Here is a 22105-nt window from a genome sequence, read left to right on the forward strand (position 1 = left end):
TAGTATCATAACAGGGTCTCTAGTATCATAACAGGGTCTCTAGTGTCTCTAGTATCATAACAGGGTCTCTAGTGTCTCTAGTATCATAACAGGGTCTCTAGTGTCTCTAGTATCATAACAGGGTCTCTAGTGTCATAACAGGGTCTCTAGTGTCTCTAGTATCATAACAGGGTCTCTAGTGTCTCTAGTGTCTCTAGTATCATAACAGGGTCTCTAGTGTCATAACAGGGTCTCTAGTATCATAACAGGGTCTCTAGTGTCTCTAGTAACAGGGTCTCTAGTGTCTCTAGTATCATAACAGGGTCTCTAGTGTCATAACAGGGTCTCTAGTATCATAACAGGGTCTCTAGTGTCTCTAGTGTCATAACAGGGTCTCTAGTGTCATAACAGGGTCTCTAGTGTCTCTAGTATCATAACAGGGTCTCTAGTGTCTCTAGTATCATAACAGGGTCTCTAGTATCATAACAGGGTCTCTAGTATCATAACAGGGTCTCTAGTAGTATCATAACAGGGTCTCTAGTATCATAACAGGGTCTCTAGTGTCTCTAGTATCATAACAGGGTCTCTAGTGTCATAACAGGGTCTCTAGTGTCATAACAGGGTCTCTAGTGTCTCTAGTATCATAACAGGGTCTCTAGTGTCTCTAGTATCATAACAGGGTCTCTAGTGTCTCTAGTGTCATAACAGGGTCTCTAGTATCATAACAGGGTCTCTAGTGTCATAACAGGGTCTCTAGTGTCTCTAGTATCATAACAGGGTCTCTAGTGTCTCTAGTATCATAACAGGGTCTCTAGTATCATAACAGGGTCTCTAGTGTCTCTAGTATCATAACAGGGTCTCTAGTGTCATAACAGGGTCTCTAGTATCATAACAGGGTCTCTAGTATCATAACAGGGTCTCTAGTATCATAACAGGGTCTCTAGTGTCTCTAGTGTCATAACAGGGTCTCTAGTGTCATAACAGGGTCTCTAGTGTCATAACAGGGTCTCTAGTATCATAACAGGGTCTCTAGTATCATAACAGGCTCTCTAGTGTCATAACAGGGTCTCTAGTATCATAACAGGGTCTCTAGTATCATAACAGGGTCTCTAGTGTCATAAAAGGGTCTCTAGTGTCATAACAGGGTCTCTAGTGTCATAACAGGGTCTCTAGTGTCTCTAGTATCATAACAGGGTCTCTAGTGTCTCTAGTATCATAACAGGGTCTCTAGTGTCTCTAGTATCATAACAGGGTCTCTAGTGTCATAACAGGGTCTCTAGTGTCTCTAGTATCATAACAGGGTCTCTAGTATCATAACAGGGTCTCTAGTGTCTCTAGTATCATAACAGGGTCTCTAGTGTCATAACAGGGTCTCTAGTATCATAACAGGGTCTCTAGTATCATAACAGGGTCTTTAGTATCATAACAGGGTCTCTAGTGTCATAACAGGGTCTCTAGTGTCATAACAGTGTCTCTAGTATCATAACAGGGTCTCTAGTGTCTCTAGTATCATAACAGGGTCTCTAGTGTCTCTAGTGTCATAACAGGGTCTCTAGTGTCATAACAGGGTCTCTAGTGTCATAACAGGGTCTCTAGTGTCTCTAGTATCATAACAGGGTCTCTAGTATCATAACAGGGTCTCTAGTGTCTCTAGTATCATAACAGGGTCTCTAGTATCATAACAGGGTCTCTAGTGTCTCTAGTATCATAACAGGGTCTCTAGTGTCTCTAGTATCATAACAGGGTCTCTAGTGTCTCTAGTATCATAACAGGGTCTCTAGTGTCATAACAGGGTCTCTAGTGTCTCTAGTATCATAACAGGGTCTCTAGTATCATAACAGGGTCTCTAGTGTCTCTAGTATCATAACAGGGTCTCTAGTGTCATAACAGGGTCTCTAGTATCATAACAGGGTCTCTAGTGTCTCTAGTATCATAACAGGGTCTCTAGTGTCTCTAGTATCATAACAGGGTCTCTAGTGTCTCTAGTGTCATAACAGGGTCTCTAGTATCATAACAGGGTCTCTAGTGTCTCTAGTGTCATAACAGGGTCTCTAGTGTCATAACAGGGTCTCTAGTGTCTCTAGTATCATAACAGGGTCTCTAGTGTCTCTAGTATCATAACAGGGTCTCTAGTATCATAACAGGTTCTCTAGTATCATAACAGGGTCTCTAGTGTCTCTAGTATCATAACAGGGTCTCTCTCTAGTGTCATAACAGGGTCTCTAGTGTCTCTAGTATCATAACAGGGTCTCTAGTGTCATAACAGGGTCTCTAGTGTCATAACAGGGTCTCTAGTGTCTCTAGTATCATAACAGGGTCTCTAGTGTCTCTAGTATCATAACAGGGTCTCTAGTGTCTCTAGTGTCATAACAGGGTCTCTAGTATCATAACAGGGTCTCTAGTGTCATAACAGGGTCTCTAGTGTCTCTAGTATCATAACAGGGTCTCTAGTGTCTCTAGTATCATAAAAGGGTCTCTAGTATCATAACAGGGTCTCTAGTGTCTCTAGTATCATAACAGGGTCTCTAGTGTCATAACAGGGTCTCTAGTATCATAACAGGGTCTCTAGTATCATAACAGGGTCTCTAGTATCATAACAGGGTCTCTAGTGTCATAACAGGGTCTCTAGTGTCATAACAGGGTCTCTAGTGTCATAACAGGGTCTCTAGTATCATAACAGGGTCTCTAGTATCATAACAGGGTCTCTAGTGTCATAACAGGGTCTCTAGTATCATAACAGGGTCTCTAGTATCATAACAGGGTCTCTAGTGTCATAAAAGGGTCTCTAGTGTCATAACAGGGTCTCTAGTGTCATAACAGGGTCTCTAGTGTCTCTAGTATCATAACAAGGTCTCTAGTGTCATAACAGGGTCTCTAGTGTCTCTAGTATCATAACAAGGTCTCTAGTATCATAACAGGGTCTCTAGTATCATAACAGGGTCTCTAGTGTCATAACAGGGTCTCTAGTGTCATAACAGGGTCTCTAGTGTCTCTAGTATCATAACAGGGTCTCTAGTATCATAACAGGGTCTCTAGTGTCTCTAGTATCATAACAGGGTCTCTAGTGTCATAACAGGGTCTCTAGTATCATAACAGGGTCTCTAGTATCATAACAGGGTCTTTAGTATCATAACAGGGTCTCTAGTGTCATAACAGGGTCTCTAGTGTCATAACAGTGTCTCTAGTATCATAACAGGGTCTCTAGTGTCTCTAGTATCATAACAGGGTCTCTAGTGTCTCTAGTGTCATAACAGGGTCTCTAGTGTCATAACAGGGTCTCTAGTGTCATAACAGGGTCTCTAGTGTCTCTAGTATCATAACAGGGTCTCTAGTATCATAACAGGGTCTCTAGTGTCTCTAGTATCATAACAGGGTCTCTAGTATCATAACAGGGTCTCTAGTGTCTCTAGTATCATAACAGGGTCTCTAGTGTCTCTAGTATCATAACAGGGTCTCTAGTGTCTCTAGTATCATAACAGGGTCTCTAGTGTCATAACAGGGTCTCTAGTGTCTCTAGTATCATAACAGGGTCTCTAGTATCATAACAGGGTCTCTAGTGTCTCTAGTATCATAACAGGGTCTCTAGTGTCATAACAGGGTCTCTAGTATCATAACAGGGTCTCTAGTGTCTCTAGTATCATAACAGGGTCTCTAGTGTCTCTAGTATCATAACAGGGTCTCTAGTGTCTCTAGTGTCATAACAGGGTCTCTAGTATCATAACAGGGTCTCTAGTGTCTCTAGTGTCATAACAGGGTCTCTAGTGTCATAACAGGGTCTCTAGTGTCTCTAGTATCATAACAGGGTCTCTAGTGTCTCTAGTATCATAACAGGGTCTCTAGTATCATAACAGGTTCTCTAGTATCATAACAGGGTCTCTAGTGTCTCTAGTATCATAACAGGGTCTCTCTAGTGTCATAACAGGGTCTCTAGTGTCTCTAGTATCATAACAGGGTCTCTAGTGTCATAACAGGGTCTCTAGTGTCATAACAGGGTCTCTAGTGTCTCTAGTATCATAACAGGGTCTCTAGTGTCTCTAGTATCATAACAGGGTCTCTAGTGTCTCTAGTGTCATAACAGGGTCTCTAGTATCATAACAGGGTCTCTAGTGTCATAACAGGGTCTCTAGTGTCTCTAGTATCATAACAGGGTCTCTAGTGTCTCTAGTATCATAAAAGGGTCTCTAGTATCATAACAGGGTCTCTAGTGTCTCTAGTATCATAACAGGGTCTCTAGTGTCATAACAGGGTCTCTAGTATCATAACAGGGTCTCTAGTATCATAACAGGGTCTCTAGTATCATAACAGGGTCTCTAGTGTCTCTAGTGTCATAACAGGGTCTCTAGTGTCATAACAGGGTCTCTAGTGTCATAACAGGGTCTCTAGTATCATAACAGGGTCTCTAGTATCATAACAGGCTCTCTAGTGTCATAACAGGGTCTCTAGTATCATAACAGGGTCTCTAGTATCATAACAGGGTCTCTAGTGTCATAAAAGGGTCTCTAGTGTCATAACAGGGTCTCTAGTGTCATAACAGGGTCTCTAGTGTCTCTAGTATCATAACAAGGTCTCTAGTGTCATAACAGGGTCTCTAGTGTCTCTAGTATCGTAACAAGGTCTCTAGTATCATAACAGGGTCTCTAGTATCATAACAGGGTCTCTAGTGTCATAACAGGGTCTCTAGTGTCATAACAGGGTCTCTAGTGTCATAACAGGGTCTCTAGTGTCATAACAGGGTCTCTAGTGTCTCTAGTATCATAACAGGGTCTCTAGTGTCATAACAGGGTCTCTAGTGTCTCTAGTATCATAACAGGGTCTCTAGTGTCATAACAGGGTCTCTAGTGTCATAACAGGGTCTCTAGTGTCTCTAGTATCATAACAGGGTCTCTAGTATCATAACAGGGTCTCTAGTGTCATAACAGGGTCTCTAGTATCATAACAGGGTCTCTAGTGTCTCTAGTGTCATAACAGGGTCTCTAGTGTCTCTAGTATCATAACAGGGTCTCTAGTGTCTCTAGTATCATAACAGGGTCTCTAGTGTCTCTAGTATCATAACAGGGTCTCTAGTGTCATAACAGGGTCTCTAGTGTCTCTAGTATCATAACAGGGTCTCTAGTATCATAACAGGGTCTCTAGTGTCTCTAGTATCATAACAGGGTCTCTAGTGTCATAACAGGGTCTCTAGTATCATAACAGGGTCTCTAGTATCATAACAGGGTCTTTAGTATCATAACAGGGTCTCTAGTGTCATAACAGGGTCTCTAGTGTCATAACAGTGTCTCTAGTATCATAACAGGGTCTCTAGTGTCTCTAGTATCATAACAGGGTCTCTAGTGTCTCTAGTGTCATAACAGGGTCTCTAGTGTCATAACAGGGTCTCTAGTGTCATAACAGGGTCTCTAGTGTCTCTAGTATCATAACAGGGTCTCTAGTATCATAACAGGGTCTCTAGTGTCATAACAGGGTCTCTAGTATCATAACAGGGTCTCTAGTGTCTCTAGTGTCATAACAGGGTCTCTAGTGTATCTAGTATCATAACAGGGTCTCTAGTGTCTCTAGTATCATAACAGGGTCTCTAGTGTCTCTAGTATCATAACAGGGTCTCTAGTGTCATAACAGGGTCTCTAGTGTCTCTAGTATCATAACAGGGTCTCTAGTATCATAACAGGGTCTCTAGTGTCTCTAGTATCATAACAGGGTCTCTAGTGTCATAACAGGGTCTCTAGTATCATAACAGGGTCTCTAGTATCATAACAGGGTCTTTAGTATCATAACAGGGTCTCTAGTGTCATAACAGGGTCTCTAGTGTCTCTAGTATCATAACAGGGTCTCTAGTGTCTCTAGTATCATAACAGGGTCTCTAGTGTCTAACAGTGTCATAACAGGGTCTCTAGTGTCATAACAGGGTCTCTAGTGTCATAACAGGGTCTCTAGTGTCTCTAGTATCATAACAGGGTCTCTAGTATCATAACAGGGTCTCTAGTGTCTCTAGTATCATAACAGGGTCTCTAGTATCATAACAGGGTCTCTAGTGTCTCTAGTATCATAACAGGGTCTCTAGTGTCTCTAGTAACAGGGTCTCTAGTGTCTCTAGTATCATAACAGGGTCTCTAGTGTCATAACAGGGTCTCTAGTGTCTCTAGTATCATAACAGGGTCTCTAGTATCATAACAGGGTCTCTAGTGTCTCTAGTATCATAACAGGGTCTCTAGTGTCATAACAGGGTCTCTAGTATCATAACAGGGTCTCTAGTATCATAACAGGGTCTTTAGTATCATAACAGGGTCTCTAGTGTCATAACAGGGTCTCTAGTGTCATAACAGTGTCTCTAGTATCATAACAGGGTCTCTAGTGTCTCTAGTATCATAACAGGGTCTCTAGTGTCTCTAGTGTCATAACAGGGTCTCTAGTGTCATAACAGGGTCTCTAGTGTCATAACAGGGTCTCTAGTGTCATAACAGGGTCTCTAGTGTCTCTAGTATCATAACAGGGTCTCTAGTATCATAACAGGGTCTCTAGTGTCATAACAGGTTCTCTAGTATCATAACAGGGTCTCTAGTGTCATAACAGGGTCTCTAGTGTCATAACAGGGTCTCTAGTGTCTCTAGTATCATGACAGGGTCTCTAGTGTCATAACAGGGTCTCTAGTGTCTCTAGTATCATAACAGGGTCTCTAGTGTCTCTAGTATCATAACAGGGTCTCTAGTGTCTCTAGTATCATAACAGGGTCTCTAGTATCATAACAGGGTCTCTAGTATCATAACAGGGTCTCTAGTGTCTCTAGTATCATAACAGGGTCTCTAGTGTCATAACAGGGTCTCTAGTATCATAACAGGGTCTCTAGTGTCATAACAGGGTCTCTAGTGTCTCTAGTATCATAACAGGGTCTCTAGTGTCTCTAGTATCATAACAGGGTCTCTAGTGTCTCTAGTATCATAACAGGGTCTCTAGTGTCTCTAGTATCATAACAGGGTCTCTAGTGTCATAACAGGGTCTCTAGTGTCTCTAGTATCATAACAGGGTCTCTAGTATCATGACAGGGTCTCTAGTGTCTCTAGTATCATAACAGGGTCTCTAGTGTCATAACAGGGTCTCTAGTATCATAACAGGGTCTCTAGTATCATAACAGGGTCTTTAGTATCATAACAGGGTCTCTAGTGTCATAACAGGGTCTCTAGTGTCATAACAGTGTCTCTAGTATCATAACAGGGTCTCTAGTGTCTCTAGTATCATAACAGGGTCTCTAGTGTCTCTAGTATCATAACAGGGTCTCTAGTGTCTCTAGTGTCATAACAGGGTCTCTAGTATCATAACAGGGTCTCTAGTGTCATAACAGGGTCTCTAGTATCATAACAGGGTCTCTAGTGTCATAACAGGGTCTCTAGTGTCATAACAGGGTCTCTAGTATCATAACAGGGTCTCTAGTGTCATAACAGGGTCTCTAGTGTCTCTAGTATCGTAACAGGGTCTCTAGTGTCATAACAGGGTCTCTAGTGTCATAACAGGGTCTTTAGTATCATAACAGCGTCTCTAGTGTCTCTAGTATCATAACAGGGTCTCTAGTGTCTCTATTATCATAACAGGGGCTCTAGTGTCTCTAGTGTCATAACAGGGTCTCTAGTATCATAACAGGGTCTCTAGTGTCATAACAGGGTCTCTAGTGTCTCTAGTATCATAACAGGGTCTCTAGTATCATAACAGGGTCTCTAGTGTCATAACAGGGTCTCTAGTGTCATAACAGGGTCTCTAGTGTCTCTAGTATCATAACAGGGTCTCTAGTGTCATAACAGGGTCTCTAGTGTCTCTAGTATCATAACAGGGTCTCTAGTGTCATAACAGGGTCTCTAGTGTCTCTAGTATCATAACAGGGTCTCTAGTGTCATAACAGGGTCTCTAGTGTCTCTAGTATCATAACAGGGTCTCTAGTGTCTCTAGTATCATAACAGGGTCTCTAGTGTCATCTAGTCTCTAGTATCATAACAGGGTCTCTAGTGTCTCTAGTATCATAACAGGGTCTCTAGTGTCTCTAGTATCATAACAGGGTCTCTAATGTCTCTAGTATCATAACAGGGTCTCTAGTGTCATAACAGGGTCTCTAGTGTCTCTAGTATCATAACAGGGTCTCTAGTATCATAACAGGGTCTCTAGTGTCTCTAGTATCATAACAGGGTCTCTAGTGTCATAACAGGGTCTCTAGTATCATAACAGGGTCTCTAGTATCATAACAGGGTCTTTAGTATCATAACAGGGTCTCTAGTGTCATAACAGGGTCTCTAGTGTCATAACAGTGTCTCTAGTATCATAACAGGGTCTCTAGTGTCTCTAGTATCATAACAGGGTCTCTAGTGTCTCTAGTGTCATAACAGGGTCTCTAGTGTCATAACAGGGTCTCTAGTGTCATAACAGGGTCTCTAGTGTCTCTAGTTTCATAACAGGGTCTCTAGTATCATAACAGGGTATCTAGTGTCATAACAGGGTCTCTAGTATCATAACAGGGTCTCTAGTGTCATAACAGGGTCTAGTGTCATAACAGGGTCTCTAGTGTCTCTAGTATCATAACAGGGTCTCTAGTGTCATAACAGGGTCTCTAGTGTCTCTAGTATCATAACAGGGTCTCTAGTGTCTCTAGTATCATAACAGGGTCTCTAGTGTCTCTAGTATCATAACAGGGTCTCTAGTGTCATAACAGGGTCTATAGTGTCTCTAGTATCATAACAGGGTCTCTAGTATCATAACAGGGTCTCTAGTGTCTCTAGTATCATAACAGGGTCTCTAGTGTCATAACAGGGTCTCTAGTATCATAACAGGGTCTCTAGTGTCTCTAGTGTCATAACAGGGTATCTAGTGTCTCTAGTATCATAACAGGGTCTCTAGTGTCTCTAGTATCATAACAGGGTCTCTAGTGTCATAACAGGGTCTCTAGTGTCTCTAGTATCATAACAGGGTCTCTAGTATCATAACAGGGTCTCTAGTGTCTCTAGTATCATAACAGGGTCTCTAGTGTCATAACAGGGTCTCTAGTATCATAACAGGGTCTCTAGTATCATAACAGGGTCTTTAGTATCATAACAGGGTCTCTAGTGTCATAACAGGGTCTCTAGTGTCATAACAGTGTCTCTAGTATCATAACAGGGTCTCTAGTGTCTCTAGTGTCATAACAGGGTCTCTAGTGTCTCAAGTATCATAACAGGGTCTCTAGTGTCTCTAGTATCATAACAGGGTCTCTAATGTCTCTAGTATCATAACAGGGTCTCTAGTGTCATAACAGGGTCTCTAGTGTCTCTAGTATCATAACAGGGTCTCTAGTATCATTACAGGGTCTCTAGTGTCTCTAGTATCATAACAGGGTCTCTAGTGTCATAACAGGGTCTCTAGTATCATAACAGGGTCTCTAGTATCATAACAGGGTCTTTAGTATCATAACAGGGTCTCTAGTGTCATAACAGGGTCTCTAGTGTCATAACAGTGTCTCTAGTATCATAACAGGGTCTCTAGTGTCTCTAGTATCATAACAGGGTCTCTAGTGTCTCTAGTGTCATAACAGGGTCTCTAGTGTCATAACAGGGTCTCTAGTGTCATAACAGGTCTCTAGTGTCATAACAGGGTCTCTAGTGTCTCTAGTATCATAACAGGGTCTCTAGTATCATAACAGGGTCTCTAGTGTCATAACAGGGTCTCTAGTATCATAACAGGGTCTCTAGTGTCATAACAGGGTCTCTAGTGTCATAACAGGGTCTCTAGTGTCTCTAGTATCATGACAGGGTCTCTAGTGTCATAACAGGGTCTCTAGTGTCTCTAGTATCATAACAGGGTCTCTAGTGTCTCTAGTATCATAACAGGGTCTCTAGTGTCTCTAGTATCATAACAGGGTCTCTAGTGTCATAACAGGGTCTATAGTGTCTCTAGTATCATAACAGGGTCTCTAGTATCATAACAGGGTCTCTAGTGTCTCTAGTATCATAACAGGGTCTCTAGTGTCATAACAGGGTCTCTAGTATCATAACAGGGTCTCTAGTGTCTCTAGTGTCATAACAGGGTCTCTAGTGTCTCTAGTATCATAACAGGGTCTCTAGTGTCTCTAGTATCATAACAGGGTCTCTAGTGTCATAACAGGGTCTCTAGTGTCTCTAGTATCATAACAGGGTCTCTAGTATCATAACAGGGTCTCTAGTGTCTCTAGTATCATAACAGGGTCTCTAGTGTCATAACAGGGTCTCTAGTATCATAACAGGGTCTCTAGTATCATAACAGGGTCTTTAGTATCATAACAGGGTCTCTAGTGTCATAACAGGGTCTCTAGTGTCATAACAGTGTCTCTAGTATCATAACAGGGTCTCTAGTGTCTCTAGTATCATAACAGGGTCTCTAGTGTCTCTAGTGTCATAACAGGGTCTCTAGTATCATAACAGGGTCTCTAGTGTCATAACAGGGTCTCTAGTGTATCTAGTATCATAACAGGGTCTCTAGTGTCTCTAGTATCATAACAGGGTCTCTAGTGTCTCTAGTATCATAACAGGGTCTCTAGTGTCATAACAGGGTCTCTAGTGTCTCTAGTATCATAACAGGGTCTCTAGTGTCTCTAGTATCATAACAGGGTCTCTAGTGTCTCTAGTGTCATAACAGGGTCTCTAGTGTCTCAAGTATCATAACAGGGTCTCTAGTGTCTCTAGTATCATAACAGGGTCTCTAATGTCTCTAGTATCATAACAGGGTCTCTAGTATCATAACAGGGTCTTTAGTATCATAACAGGGTCTCTAGTGTCATAACAGGGTCTCTAGTGTCATAACAGTGTCTCTAGTATCATAACAGGGTCTCTAGTGTCTCTAGTATCATAACAGGGTCTCTAGTGTCTCTAGTGTCATAACAGGGTCTCTAGTATCATAACAGGGTCTCTAGTGTCATAACAGGGTCTCTAGTGTATCTAGTATCATAACAGGGTCTCTAGTGTCTCTAGTATCATAACAGGGTCTCTAGTGTCTCTAGTATCATAACAGGGTCTCTAGTGTCATAACAGGGTCTCTAGTGTCTCTAGTATCATAACAGGGTCTCTAGTGTCTCTAGTATCATAACAGGGTCTCTAGTGTCTCTAGTGTCATAACAGGGTCTCTAGTGTCTCAAGTATCATAACAGGGTCTCTAGTGTCTCTAGTATCATAACAGGGTCTCTAATGTCTCTAGTATCATAACAGGGTCTCTAGTGTCATAACAGGGTCTCTAGTGTCTCTAGTATCATAACAGGGTCTCTAGTATCATAACAGGGTCTCTAGTGTCTCTAGTATCATAACAGGGTCTCTAGTGTCATAACAGGGTCTCTAGTATCATAACAGGGTCTCTAGTATCATAACAGGGTCTTTAGTATCATAACAGGGTCTCTAGTGTCATAACAGGGTCTCTAGTGTCATAACAGTGTCTCTAGTATCATAACAGGGTCTCTAGTGTCTCTAGTATCATAACAGGGTCTCTAGTGTCTCTAGTGTCATAACAGGGTCTCTAGTGTCATAACAGGGTCTCTAGTGTCATAACAGGGTCTCTAGTGTCTCTAGTATCATAACAGGGTCTCTAGTATCATAACAGGGTATCTAGTGTCATAACAGGGTCTCTAGTATCATAACAGGGTCTCTAGTGTCATAACAGGGTTTCTAGTGTCATAACAGGGTCTCTAGTGTCTCTAGTATCATGACAGGGTCTCTAGTGTCATAACAGGGTCTCTAGTGTCTCTAGTATCATAACAGGGTCTCTAGTGTCTCTAGTATCATAACAGGGTCTCTAGTGTCTCTAGTATCATAACAGGGTCTCTAGTGTCATAACAGGGTCTATAGTGTCTCTAGTATCATAACAGGGTCTCTAGTATCATAACAGGGTCTCTAGTGTCTCTAGTATCATAACAGGGTCTCTAGTGTCATAACAGGGTCTCTAGTATCATAACAGGGTCTCTAGTGTCTCTAGTGTCATAACAGGGTATCTAGTGTCTCTAGTATCATAACAGGGTCTCTAGTGTCTCTAGTATCATAACAGGGTCTCTAGTGTCATAACAGGGTCTCTAGTGTCTCTAGTATCATAACAGGGTCTCTAGTATCATAACAGGGTCTCTAGTGTCTCTAGTATCATAACAGGGTCTCTAGTGTCATAACAGGGTCTCTAGTATCATAACAGGGTCTCTAGTATCATAACAGGGTCTTTAGTATCATAACAGGGTCTCTAGTGTCATAACAGGGTCTCTAGTGTCATAACAGTGTCTCTAGTATCATAACAGGGTCTCTAGTGTCTCTAGTGTCATAACAGGGTCTCTAGTGTCTCAAGTATCATAACAGGGTCTCTAGTGTCTCTAGTATCATAACAGGGTCTCTAATGTCTCTAGTATCATAACAGGGTCTCTAGTGTCATAACAGGGTCTCTAGTGTCTCTAGTATCATAACAGGGTCTCTAGTATCATAACAGGGTCTCTAGTGTCTCTAGTATCATAACAGGGTCTCTAGTGTCATAACAGGGTCTCTAGTATCATAACAGGGTCTCTAGTATCATAACAGGGTCTTTAGTATCATAACAGGGTCTCTAGTGTCATAACAGGGTCTCTAGTGTCATAACAGTGTCTCTAGTATCATAACAGGGTCTCTAGTGTCTCTAGTATCATAACAGGGTCTCTAGTGTCTCTAGTGTCATAACAGGGTCTCTAGTGTCATAACAGGGTCTCTAGTGTCATAACAGGGTCTCTAGTGTCATAACAGGGTCTCTAGTGTCTCTAGTATCATAACAGGGTCTCTAGTATCATAACAGGGTCTCTAGTGTCATAACAGGGTCTCTAGTATCATAACAGGGTCTCTAGTGTCATAACAGGGTCTCTAGTGTCATAACAGGGTCTCTAGTGTCTCTAGTATCATAACAGGGTCTCTAGTGTCATAACAGGGTCTCTAGTGTCTCTAGTATCATAACAGGGTCTCTAGTGTCTCTAGTATCATAACAGGGTCTCTAGTGTCTCTAGTATCATAACAGGGTCTCTAGTGTCATAACAGGGTCTATAGTGTCTCTAGTATCATAACAGGGTCTCTAGTATCATAACAGGGTCTCTAGTGTCTCTAGTATCATAACAGGGTCTCTAGTGTCATAACAGGGTCTCTAGTATCATAACAGGGTCTCTAGTGTCTCTATCATAACAGGGTCTCTAGTGTCTCTAGTATCATAACAGGGTCTCTAGTGTCTCTAGTATCACAGGGTCTCTAGTGTCATAACAGGGTCTCTAGTGTCTCTAGTATCATAACAGGGTCTCTAGTATCATAACAGGGTCTCTAGTGTCTCTAGTATCATAACAGGGTCTCTAGTGTCATAACAGGGTCTCTAGTATCATAACAGGGTCTCTAGTATCATAACAGGGTCTTTAGTATCATAACAGGGTCTCTAGTGTCATAACAGGGTCTCTAGTGTCATAACAGTGTCTCTAGTATCATAACAGGGTCTCTAGTGTCTCTAGTATCATAACAGGGTCTCTAGTGTCTCTAGTGTCATAACAGGGTCTCTAGTATCATAACAGGGTCTCTAGTGTCATAACAGGGTCTCTAGTATCATAACAGGGTCTCTAGTATCATAACAGGGTCTCTAGTATCATAACAGGGTCTCTAGTGTCTCTAGTATCATAACAGGGTCTCTAGTGTCATAACAGGGTCTCTAGTGTCTCTAGTATCGTAACAGGGTCTCTAGTGTCATAACAGGGTCTCTAGTGTCATAACAGGGTCTTTAGTATCATAACAGCGTCTCTAGTGTCTCTAGTATCATAACAGGGTCTCTAGTGTCATAACAGGGTCTCTAGTGTCTCTAGTATCATAACAGGGTCTCTAGTGTCTCTAGTATCATAACAGGGTCTCTAGTGTCATAACAGGGTCTCTAGTGTCTCTAGTATCATAACAGGGTTTCTAGTATCATAACAGGGTCTCTAGTATCATAACAGGGTCTCTAGTATCATAACAGGGTCTCTAGTATCATAACAGGGTCTCTAGTGTCATAACAGGATCTCTAGTGTCATAACAGGGTCTCTAGTATCATAACAGGGTCTCTAGTGCCATAACAGGGTCTCTAGTGTCATAACAGGGTCTCTAGTATCATAACAGGGTCTCTAGTATCATAACAGGGTCTTTAGTATCATAACAGGGTCTCTAGTGTCATAACAGGGTCTCTAGTGTCATAACAGTGTCTCTAGTATCATAACAGGGTCTCTAGTGTCTCTAGTATCATAACAGGGTCTCTAGTGTCTCTAGTGTCATAACAGGGTCTCTAGTATCATAACAGGGTCTCTAGTGTCATAACAGGGTCTCTAGTATCATAACAGGGTCTCTAGTGTCATAACAGGGTCTCTAGTGTCATAACAGGGTCTCTAGTATCATAACAGGGTCTCTAGTATCATAACAGGGTCTCTAGTATCATAACAGGGTCTCTAGTGTCTCTAGTATCATAACAGGGTCTCTAGTGTCATAACAGGGTCTCTAGTATCATAACAGGGTCTCTAGTGTCATAACAGGGTCTCTAGTGTCTCTAGTATCATAACAGGGTCTCTAGTATCATAACAGGATCTCTAGTGTCTCTAGTATCATAACAGGGTCTCTAGTGTCATAACAGGGTCTCTAGTGTCTCTAGTATCATAACAGGGTCTCTAGTGTCTCTAGTATCATAACAGGATCTCTAGTGTCATAACAGGGTCTCTAGTGTCTCTAGTATCATAACAGGGTTTCTAGTATCATAACAGGGTCTCTAGTATCATAACAGGGTCTCTAGTATCATAACAGGGTCTCTAGTGTCATAACAGTATCTCTAGTATCATAACAGGGTCTCTAGTGCCATAACATGGTCTCTAGTGTCTCTAGTATCATAACAGGGTCTCTAGTATCATAACAGTGTCTCTAGTATCATAACAGGGTCTTTAGTATCATAACAGGGTCTCTAGTATCATAACAGGGTCTCTAGTGTCATAACAGGGTCTCTAGTGTCTCTAGTATCATAACAGGGTCTCTAGTGTCATAACAGGGTCTCTAGTGTCTCTAGTATCATAACAGGGTTTCTAGTATCATAACAGGGTCTCTAGTATCATAACAGGGTCTCTAGTATCATAACAGGGTCTCTAGTATCATAACAGGGTCTCTAGTGTCATAACAGGATCTCTAGTGTCATAACAGGGTCTCTAGTATCATAACAGGGTCTCTAGTGCCATAACAGGGTCTCTAGTGTCTCTAGTATCATAACAGGGTCTCTAGTATCATAACAGGGTCTCTAGTATCATAACAGGGTCTCTAGTATCATAACAGGGTCTCTAGTGTCATAACAGGATCTCTAGTGTCATAACAGGGTCTCTAGTGTCTCTAGTATCATAACAGGGTCTCTAGTATCATAACAGGGTCTCTAGTGTCTCTAGTATCATAACAGGGTCTCTAGTGTCTCTAGTATCATAACAGGGTCTCTCGTGTCTCTAGTGTCATAACAGGGTCTCTCTCGTGTCTCTAGTGTCATAGCAGTGTCCCTCCAGTGTAATAACAGTGTAGTGTACTAGTGTATACTGCAGTACCACGTCGTGAGCCATGGGAGCGCTGCTGCTGTCCTCTACTCCATTCTCTTCTTCTCTCTGGTACGAATCACTGGTCCCATCTAAAACAACAACACTGTTACACTGGACACTGCTACTGGGGGTGGTTGTGTGTGTGTGTGTGTGTGTGTGTGTGTGTGTGTGTGTGTCTCACCCTCGGACAGACAGAAGGACGCTCCATCGTTTAGGTTGTCTCCCAACTCTGGTGTTCCAAGCCCCTCCCCATCGGAACTCAGCGCAGAGGGAGACTCCTCCCCTTCCTGTGATGTCAGGAACACGGCCGGCCCACATTTAGGGGACGGGATCTCGATGCCCATCAGACGGTACTTCCTCCTCCGGTTCCCGATCCACGTCTGTTTAAAAAATGAAGGACAGCCACACACTCTAGGAGCTCAGATGCAAAAAATATTTACAGTTGAAGTGGGAAGTTTACATACACAGCCAAATACATTTAAAGTCAGTTTCTCACAATTCCTGACATTTAATTAGTAAAAATTCCCTGTCTTAGGTCAGTTACATCACCACTTTATTTAAAGAATGTGAAATGTCAGAATAATACTAGAGAGAATGATTTATTTCAGCTTTTATTATATTCATCACATTCCCAGCGGGTCAGAAAAAGTTTTGAGAATGACACAAATATTAATTTTCACAAGGTCTGCTGCCTCAGTATGAATGATGGCAATTTGCACATACTCCATAATGTTATGAAGAGTGATCAGATGAATTGCAATTAATTGCAAAGTCCCTCTTTGCCATGCAAATGAACTGAATCCCCAAAAAAGGTTTCCACTACATTTCAGCCCTGCCACAAAAGGACCAGCTAACATCATGTCAGTGATTCTCTCGTTAACACAGGTGTGAGTGCTGACGAGGACAAGGCTAGAGATCACTCGGTCATGCTGATTGAGTTCGAATAACAGACTGGAAGCTTCAAAGGGAGGGTGGTGCTTGGAATCATTGTTCTTCCTCTGTCAACCATGGTTACCTGCAAGGAAACACGTGCCGTCATCATAGCTTTGCACAAAAAGGGCTTCACAGGCAAAGATATTGCTGCCAGTAAGATTGCACCTAAATCAACCATTTATCGGATCATCAAGAACTTCAAGGAGAGCGGTTCAATTGTTGTGAAGAAGGCTTCAGGGCGCCCAAGAAAGTCCAGCAAGAGCCAGGACCGTCTCCTAAAGTTGATTCAGCTGTGGGATCGGGGCACCACCAGTACAGAGCTTACTCAGGAATGGCAGCAGGCAGGTGTGAGTGCATCTGCACGCACAGTGAGGAGAAGACTTTTGGAGGATGGCCTGGTGTCAAGAAAGGCAGCAAAGAAGCCACTTCTCTCCAGGAAAAACATCAGGGACAGACTGATATTCTGCAAAAGGTACAGGGATTGGACTGCTGAGGACTGGGGTAAAGTAATTTTCTCTGATGAATCCCCTTTCCTATTGTTTGGGGGCATCCGGAAAAAAGCTTGTCCGGAGAAGACAAGGTGAGCGCTACCATCAGTCCTGTGTCATGCCAACAGTAAAGCATCCTGAGACCATTTATGCGTGGGGTTGCTTATCAGCCAAGGGAGTGGGCTCACTCACAATTTTGCCTAAGAACACAGCCATGAATAATGAATGGTACCAACACATCCTCCGAGAGCAACTTCTCCCAACCATCCAGGAACAGTTTGGTGACAAACAATGCCTTTTCCAGCATGATAGAGCACCTTGCCATAAGGCAAAAGTGATAACTAAGTGACTCGGGGAACATAACATCGATATTTTAATCCCATTGAGAACTTGTGGTCAATCCTCAAGAGGTGGATGGACAAACAAAAACCAACAAATTCTGACAAATTCCAAGCATTGATTATGCAAGAATGGGCTGTCATCTGTCAGGATGTGGCCCGGAAGTTAATTGACAGCATGCCAGGGCGGATTGCAGAGGTCTTGAAAAAGAAGGGTCAACACTGCAAATATTGACTATTTTATTTATTTTTTTTATTTCACCTTTATTTAACCAGGTAGGCTAGTTGAGAACAAGTTCTCATTTGCAACTGCGACCTGGCCAAGATAAAGCATAGCAGTGTGAACAGACAACACAGAGTTACACATGGAGTAAGCAATTAACAAGTCAATAACACAGTAGAAAAAAAATGGGCAGTCTATATACAATGTGTGCAAAAGGCATGAGGTAGGCGAATAATACAATTTTGCAGATTAACACTGGGGTGATAAATGATCAGATGGTCATGTACAGGTAGAGATATTGGTGTGCAAAAGAGCAGAAAGGTAAATAAATAAATAAAATAAAAAAACAGTATAAAAACAGTATGGGGATGAGGTAGGTGAAAATGGGTGGGCTATTTACCAATAGACTATGTACAGCTGCAGCGATCGGTTAGCTGCTCGGATAGCTGATGTTTGAAGTTGGTGAGGGAGATAAAAGTCTCCAACTTCAGCGATTTTTGCAGTTCATTCCAGTCACAGGCAGCAGAGTACTGGAACGAGAGGCGGCCAAATGAGGTGTTGGCTTTAGGGATGATCAGTGAGATACACCTGCTGGAGCGTGTGCTACGGATGGGTGTTGCCATCGTGACCAGTGAACTGAGATAAGGCGGAGCTTTACCTAGCATGGACTTGTAGATGACCTGGAGCCAGTGGGTCTGGCGACGAATATGTAGCGAGGGCCAGCCGACTAGAGCATACAAGTCGCAGTGGTGGGTGGTATAAGGTGCTTTGGTGACAAAACGGATGGCACTATGATAGACTGCATCCAGTTTGCTGAGTAGAGTGTTGGAAGCCATTTTGTAGATGACATCGCCAAAATCGAGGATCGGTAGGATAGTCAGTTTTACTAGGGTAAGCTTGGCGGCGTGAGTGAAGGAGGCTTTGTTGCGGAATAGAAAGCCGACTCTTGATTTGATTTTCGATTGGAGATGTTTGATGTGAGTCTGCATCAACTTCATGTAATTGTCAATAAAAGCCTTTGACACGTATGAAATGCTTATAATTATACTTCAGTATCCATAGTAACATCTGACAAAAATATCTAAAGACACTGAAGCAGCAAACTTTGTGGAAATTAATATTTGTGTCATTCTCAAAACGTTTGACCAGGACTGTACATGCAATTAGTATTTGGTAGCATTGCCTTTAAATTGTTTAACTTGGGTCAAACGTTTCTGGGAGGCTTCCACAAGCTTCCCACAATAAGTTGGGTGAATTTTGGCCCATTCTTCCTGACAGAGCTGGTGTAACTGAGTCAGGTTTGTAGGCCTCCATGCTCGCACACACTTTTTCAGTTCTTCCCAAAAATGTTCTATAGGATTGAGGTCAGGACTTTGTGATGGCCACTCCAATACATTGACTTGTCCTTAAGCCATTTTGCCACAACTTTGGAAGTATGATTGGGGTCATTGTCCATTTGGAAGACCCATTTGAGGACAAGCTTTAACTTCCTGACTGATGACTTGAGATGTTGCTTCAATATATCCTTTCCTCATGATGCCATTTATTTTGAAGTGCACCAGTCCCTCCTGCAGCAAACCACAACATCATGCTGCCCCCCCGTGCTTCACGGTTGGGATGGTGTTCTTCAGCTTGCAAGCCTCCCCATTTTACCTCCAAACATAACAATGGTCATTATGGCCAAACAGTTGTATTTTTGTTTCATCAGACCAGAAGACATTTCTCCTAAAAGTATGATCTTTGTCCCCATGTGCAGTTGCAAACCGTAGTCTGGCTTTTTTATGGCGGTTTTGGAGCAGTGGCTTTTTCATTTCTGAGCGGCCTTTCAGGTTATGTCGATATAGGACTCGTTTTACTGTGGATATAGATACTTTTGTACCTGTTTCCTCCAGCATCTTCACAGGGTCTTTTGCTGTTGTTCTGGGATTGATTTGCACTTTTCACACCAAAGTACGTTCATCTCTAGGAGACAGAACGCGTCTCTTTCCTGAGCGGTATGACGGCTGTGTGGTCCCATGATGTTTATACTTGCGTACGAACGTGGTATCTTCAGGCGTGTGGATTGCTCCCAAGGATGAACCAGATGTGCGGAGGCCAACAATTTTTATTCTGAGGTCTTGGCTGATTTCTTTGGATTTTCCCATGATGTCAAGCAAAGAGGCACTGAGTTTGAAGGTAGGCCTTGAAATACATCCACAGGTACACCTCCAAATGACACAAATGATGTCAATCAGCCAATCAGAAGCTTCTAAAGCCATGACATTTTCTGGAATTTTCCAAGCTGTTTAAAGGCACAGTCAACTTAGTGTATGTAAACTTTTGACCCACTGGAATTGTGATATAGTGAATTATAACTGAAATAAAATGTCTGTAAACAATTTTAGTAAAACTTACTTGTGCACAAAGTAGATGTCCTTACCGACTTGCCAAAACTATAGTTTGTTAACAAGAAATTTGTGGAGTGGTTGAAAAACGAGTTTTAATGACCCCAACCTCAGTGTATGTAAACTTCCGACTTCAACTGTATGTGTGATAACATTTGTATGCTTGCAGTGGTGGAAAAGTCCTAGGAAATGGAGATGAACTGCTTCAGTTCTCAGGCTGAGAGCTGCCTGCACCTGCTGATAGTCACCCAGCCTCAAGGCCGAGGTAGCAGAGAGAGAAACCACAGTCTGCACGTGTTTTACTCATCTTAGATACTTTGTCTCTAATCCAATGCAACAACACTCCCCACTGTAGGTCCAACGCGGCATCAGGGTATAATGACACTGTGGGGTGACTCATTATATCGTGTCAAAGGACACGCAGGTGTCTGTAATCATGGCCGAGTGTGGCCTGATATCATTGGTTTATTCTCATATATTAAATATTAAAATAGCATACAAAAATAAATAAATGATTGCGTATGATCATAGATCAATTTGGCTGCATAAGCAGACAGACATTTAGAATAGCAAAATCACAACAATCACAAGAATGGCTTCAGATCAAAGTCTACGTTGAGACCGAAGAGGTCTTTAAATTAAAGATCCAGGCAGCCTCTCAATTTTAACAATACATTGTCGAGGTCACCACCGTCTGTCGAAACATTGGACATAAATATTTTTGTATCTGAGCTCCTAGAGAGTGTGCGGCTCTCCTTTATTTTTGAAGTGTTCCACTCCTCTAGCCAGCACCTAAAATAGGCGTGCATTTCTTTCACTCCTCTAGCCAGCGCCTAAAATAGGCGTGCATTTCTTTCACTCCTCTAGCCAGCACCTAAAATAGGCGTGCATTTCTTTCACTCCTCTAGCCAGCACCTAAAATAGGCGTGCATTTCTTTCACTCCTCTAGCCAGCACCTAAAATAGGCGTGCATTTCTTTCACTCCTCTAGCCAGCACCTAAAATAGGCGTGCATTTCTTTCGCTCCTCTAGCCAGCACCTAAAATAGGCGTGCATTTCTTTCACTCCTCTAGCCAGCACCTAAAATAGGCGTGCATTTCTTTCGCTCCTCTAGCCAGCACCTAAAATAGGCGTGCATTTCTTCCACTCCTCTAGCCAGCGCCTAAAATAGGCGTGCACTTCTTTCACTCCTCTAGCCAGCACCTAAAATAGGCGTGCATTTCTTTCACTCCTCTAGCCAGCACCTAAAATAGGCGTGCATTTCTTTCACTCCTCTAGCCAGCACCTAAAATAGGCGTGCATTTCTTTCACTCCTCTAGCCAGCACCTAAAATAGGCGTGCATTTCTTTCACTCCTCTAGCCAGCACCTAAAATAGGCGTGCATTTCTTCCACTCCTCTAGCCAGCACCTAAAATAGGCGTGCATTTCTTCCACTCCTCTAGCCAGCACCTAAAATAGGCGTGCATTTCTTCCACTCCTCTAGCCAGCACCTAAAATAGGCGTGCATTTCTTCCACTCCTCTAGCCAGCACCTAAAATAGGCGTGCATTTCTTTCACTCCTCTAGCCAGCACCTAAAATAGGCGTGCATTTCTTCCACTCCTCTAGCCAGCGCCTAAAATAGGCGTGCATTTCTTCCACTCCTCTAGCCAGCACCTAAAATAGGCGTGCATTTCTTTCACTCCTCTAGCCAGCACCTAAAATAGGCGTGCATTTCTTCCACTCCTCTAGCCAGCACCTAAAATAGGCGTGCATTTCTTCCACTCCTCTAGCCAGCACCTAAAATAGGCGTGCATTTCTTCCACTCCTCTAGCCAGCACCTAAAATAGGCGTGCATTTCTTCCACTCCTCTAGCCAGCACCTAAAATAGGCGTGCATTTCTTCCACTCCTCTAGCCAGCACCTAAAATAGGCGTGCATTTCTTCCACTCCTCTAGCCAGCACCTAAAATAGGCGTGCATTTCTTCCACTCCTCTAGCCAGCACCTAAAATAGGCGTGCATTTCTTCCACTCCTCTAGCCAGCACCTAAAATAGGCGTGCATTTCTTCCACTCCTCTAGCCAGCACCTAAAATAGGCGTGCATTTCTTCCACTCCTCTAGCCAGCACCTAAAATAGGCGTGCATTTCTTCCACTCCTCTAGCCAGCACCTAAATAGGCGTGCATTTCTTCCACTCCTCTAGCCAGCACCTAAATAGGCGTGCATTTCTTTCACTCCTCTAGCCAGCACCTA

General features: G+C 42.6%; 1 protein-coding gene across 4 annotated transcripts in view; it reads right to left on the minus strand.

The window, feature by feature from the left end:
• The window catches only part of LOC115124488 (highly divergent homeobox-like), a 79465-nt gene that overhangs the window by 17617 nt on the left and 39743 nt on the right, over positions 1 to 22105 (minus strand). For all 4 annotated transcript variants that reach the window (XM_065018258.1, XM_065018256.1, XM_065018260.1 and 1 more), the window contains 2 exons: positions 15693 to 15891; positions 15521 to 15600 (listed from right to left, as the gene is read on the minus strand). In XM_065018258.1, coding sequence (XP_064874330.1) covers positions 15521 to 15600; positions 15693 to 15891 — 279 coding nt within the window. The remainder of the gene's footprint in view (positions 1 to 15520; positions 15601 to 15692; positions 15892 to 22105) is intronic.

This window comes from Oncorhynchus nerka, linkage group LG5, assembly GCF_034236695.1.
Source record: "Oncorhynchus nerka isolate Pitt River linkage group LG5, Oner_Uvic_2.0, whole genome shotgun sequence".
In the NCBI taxonomy this organism is placed as follows: Eukaryota; Metazoa; Chordata; class Actinopteri; order Salmoniformes; family Salmonidae; genus Oncorhynchus; species Oncorhynchus nerka.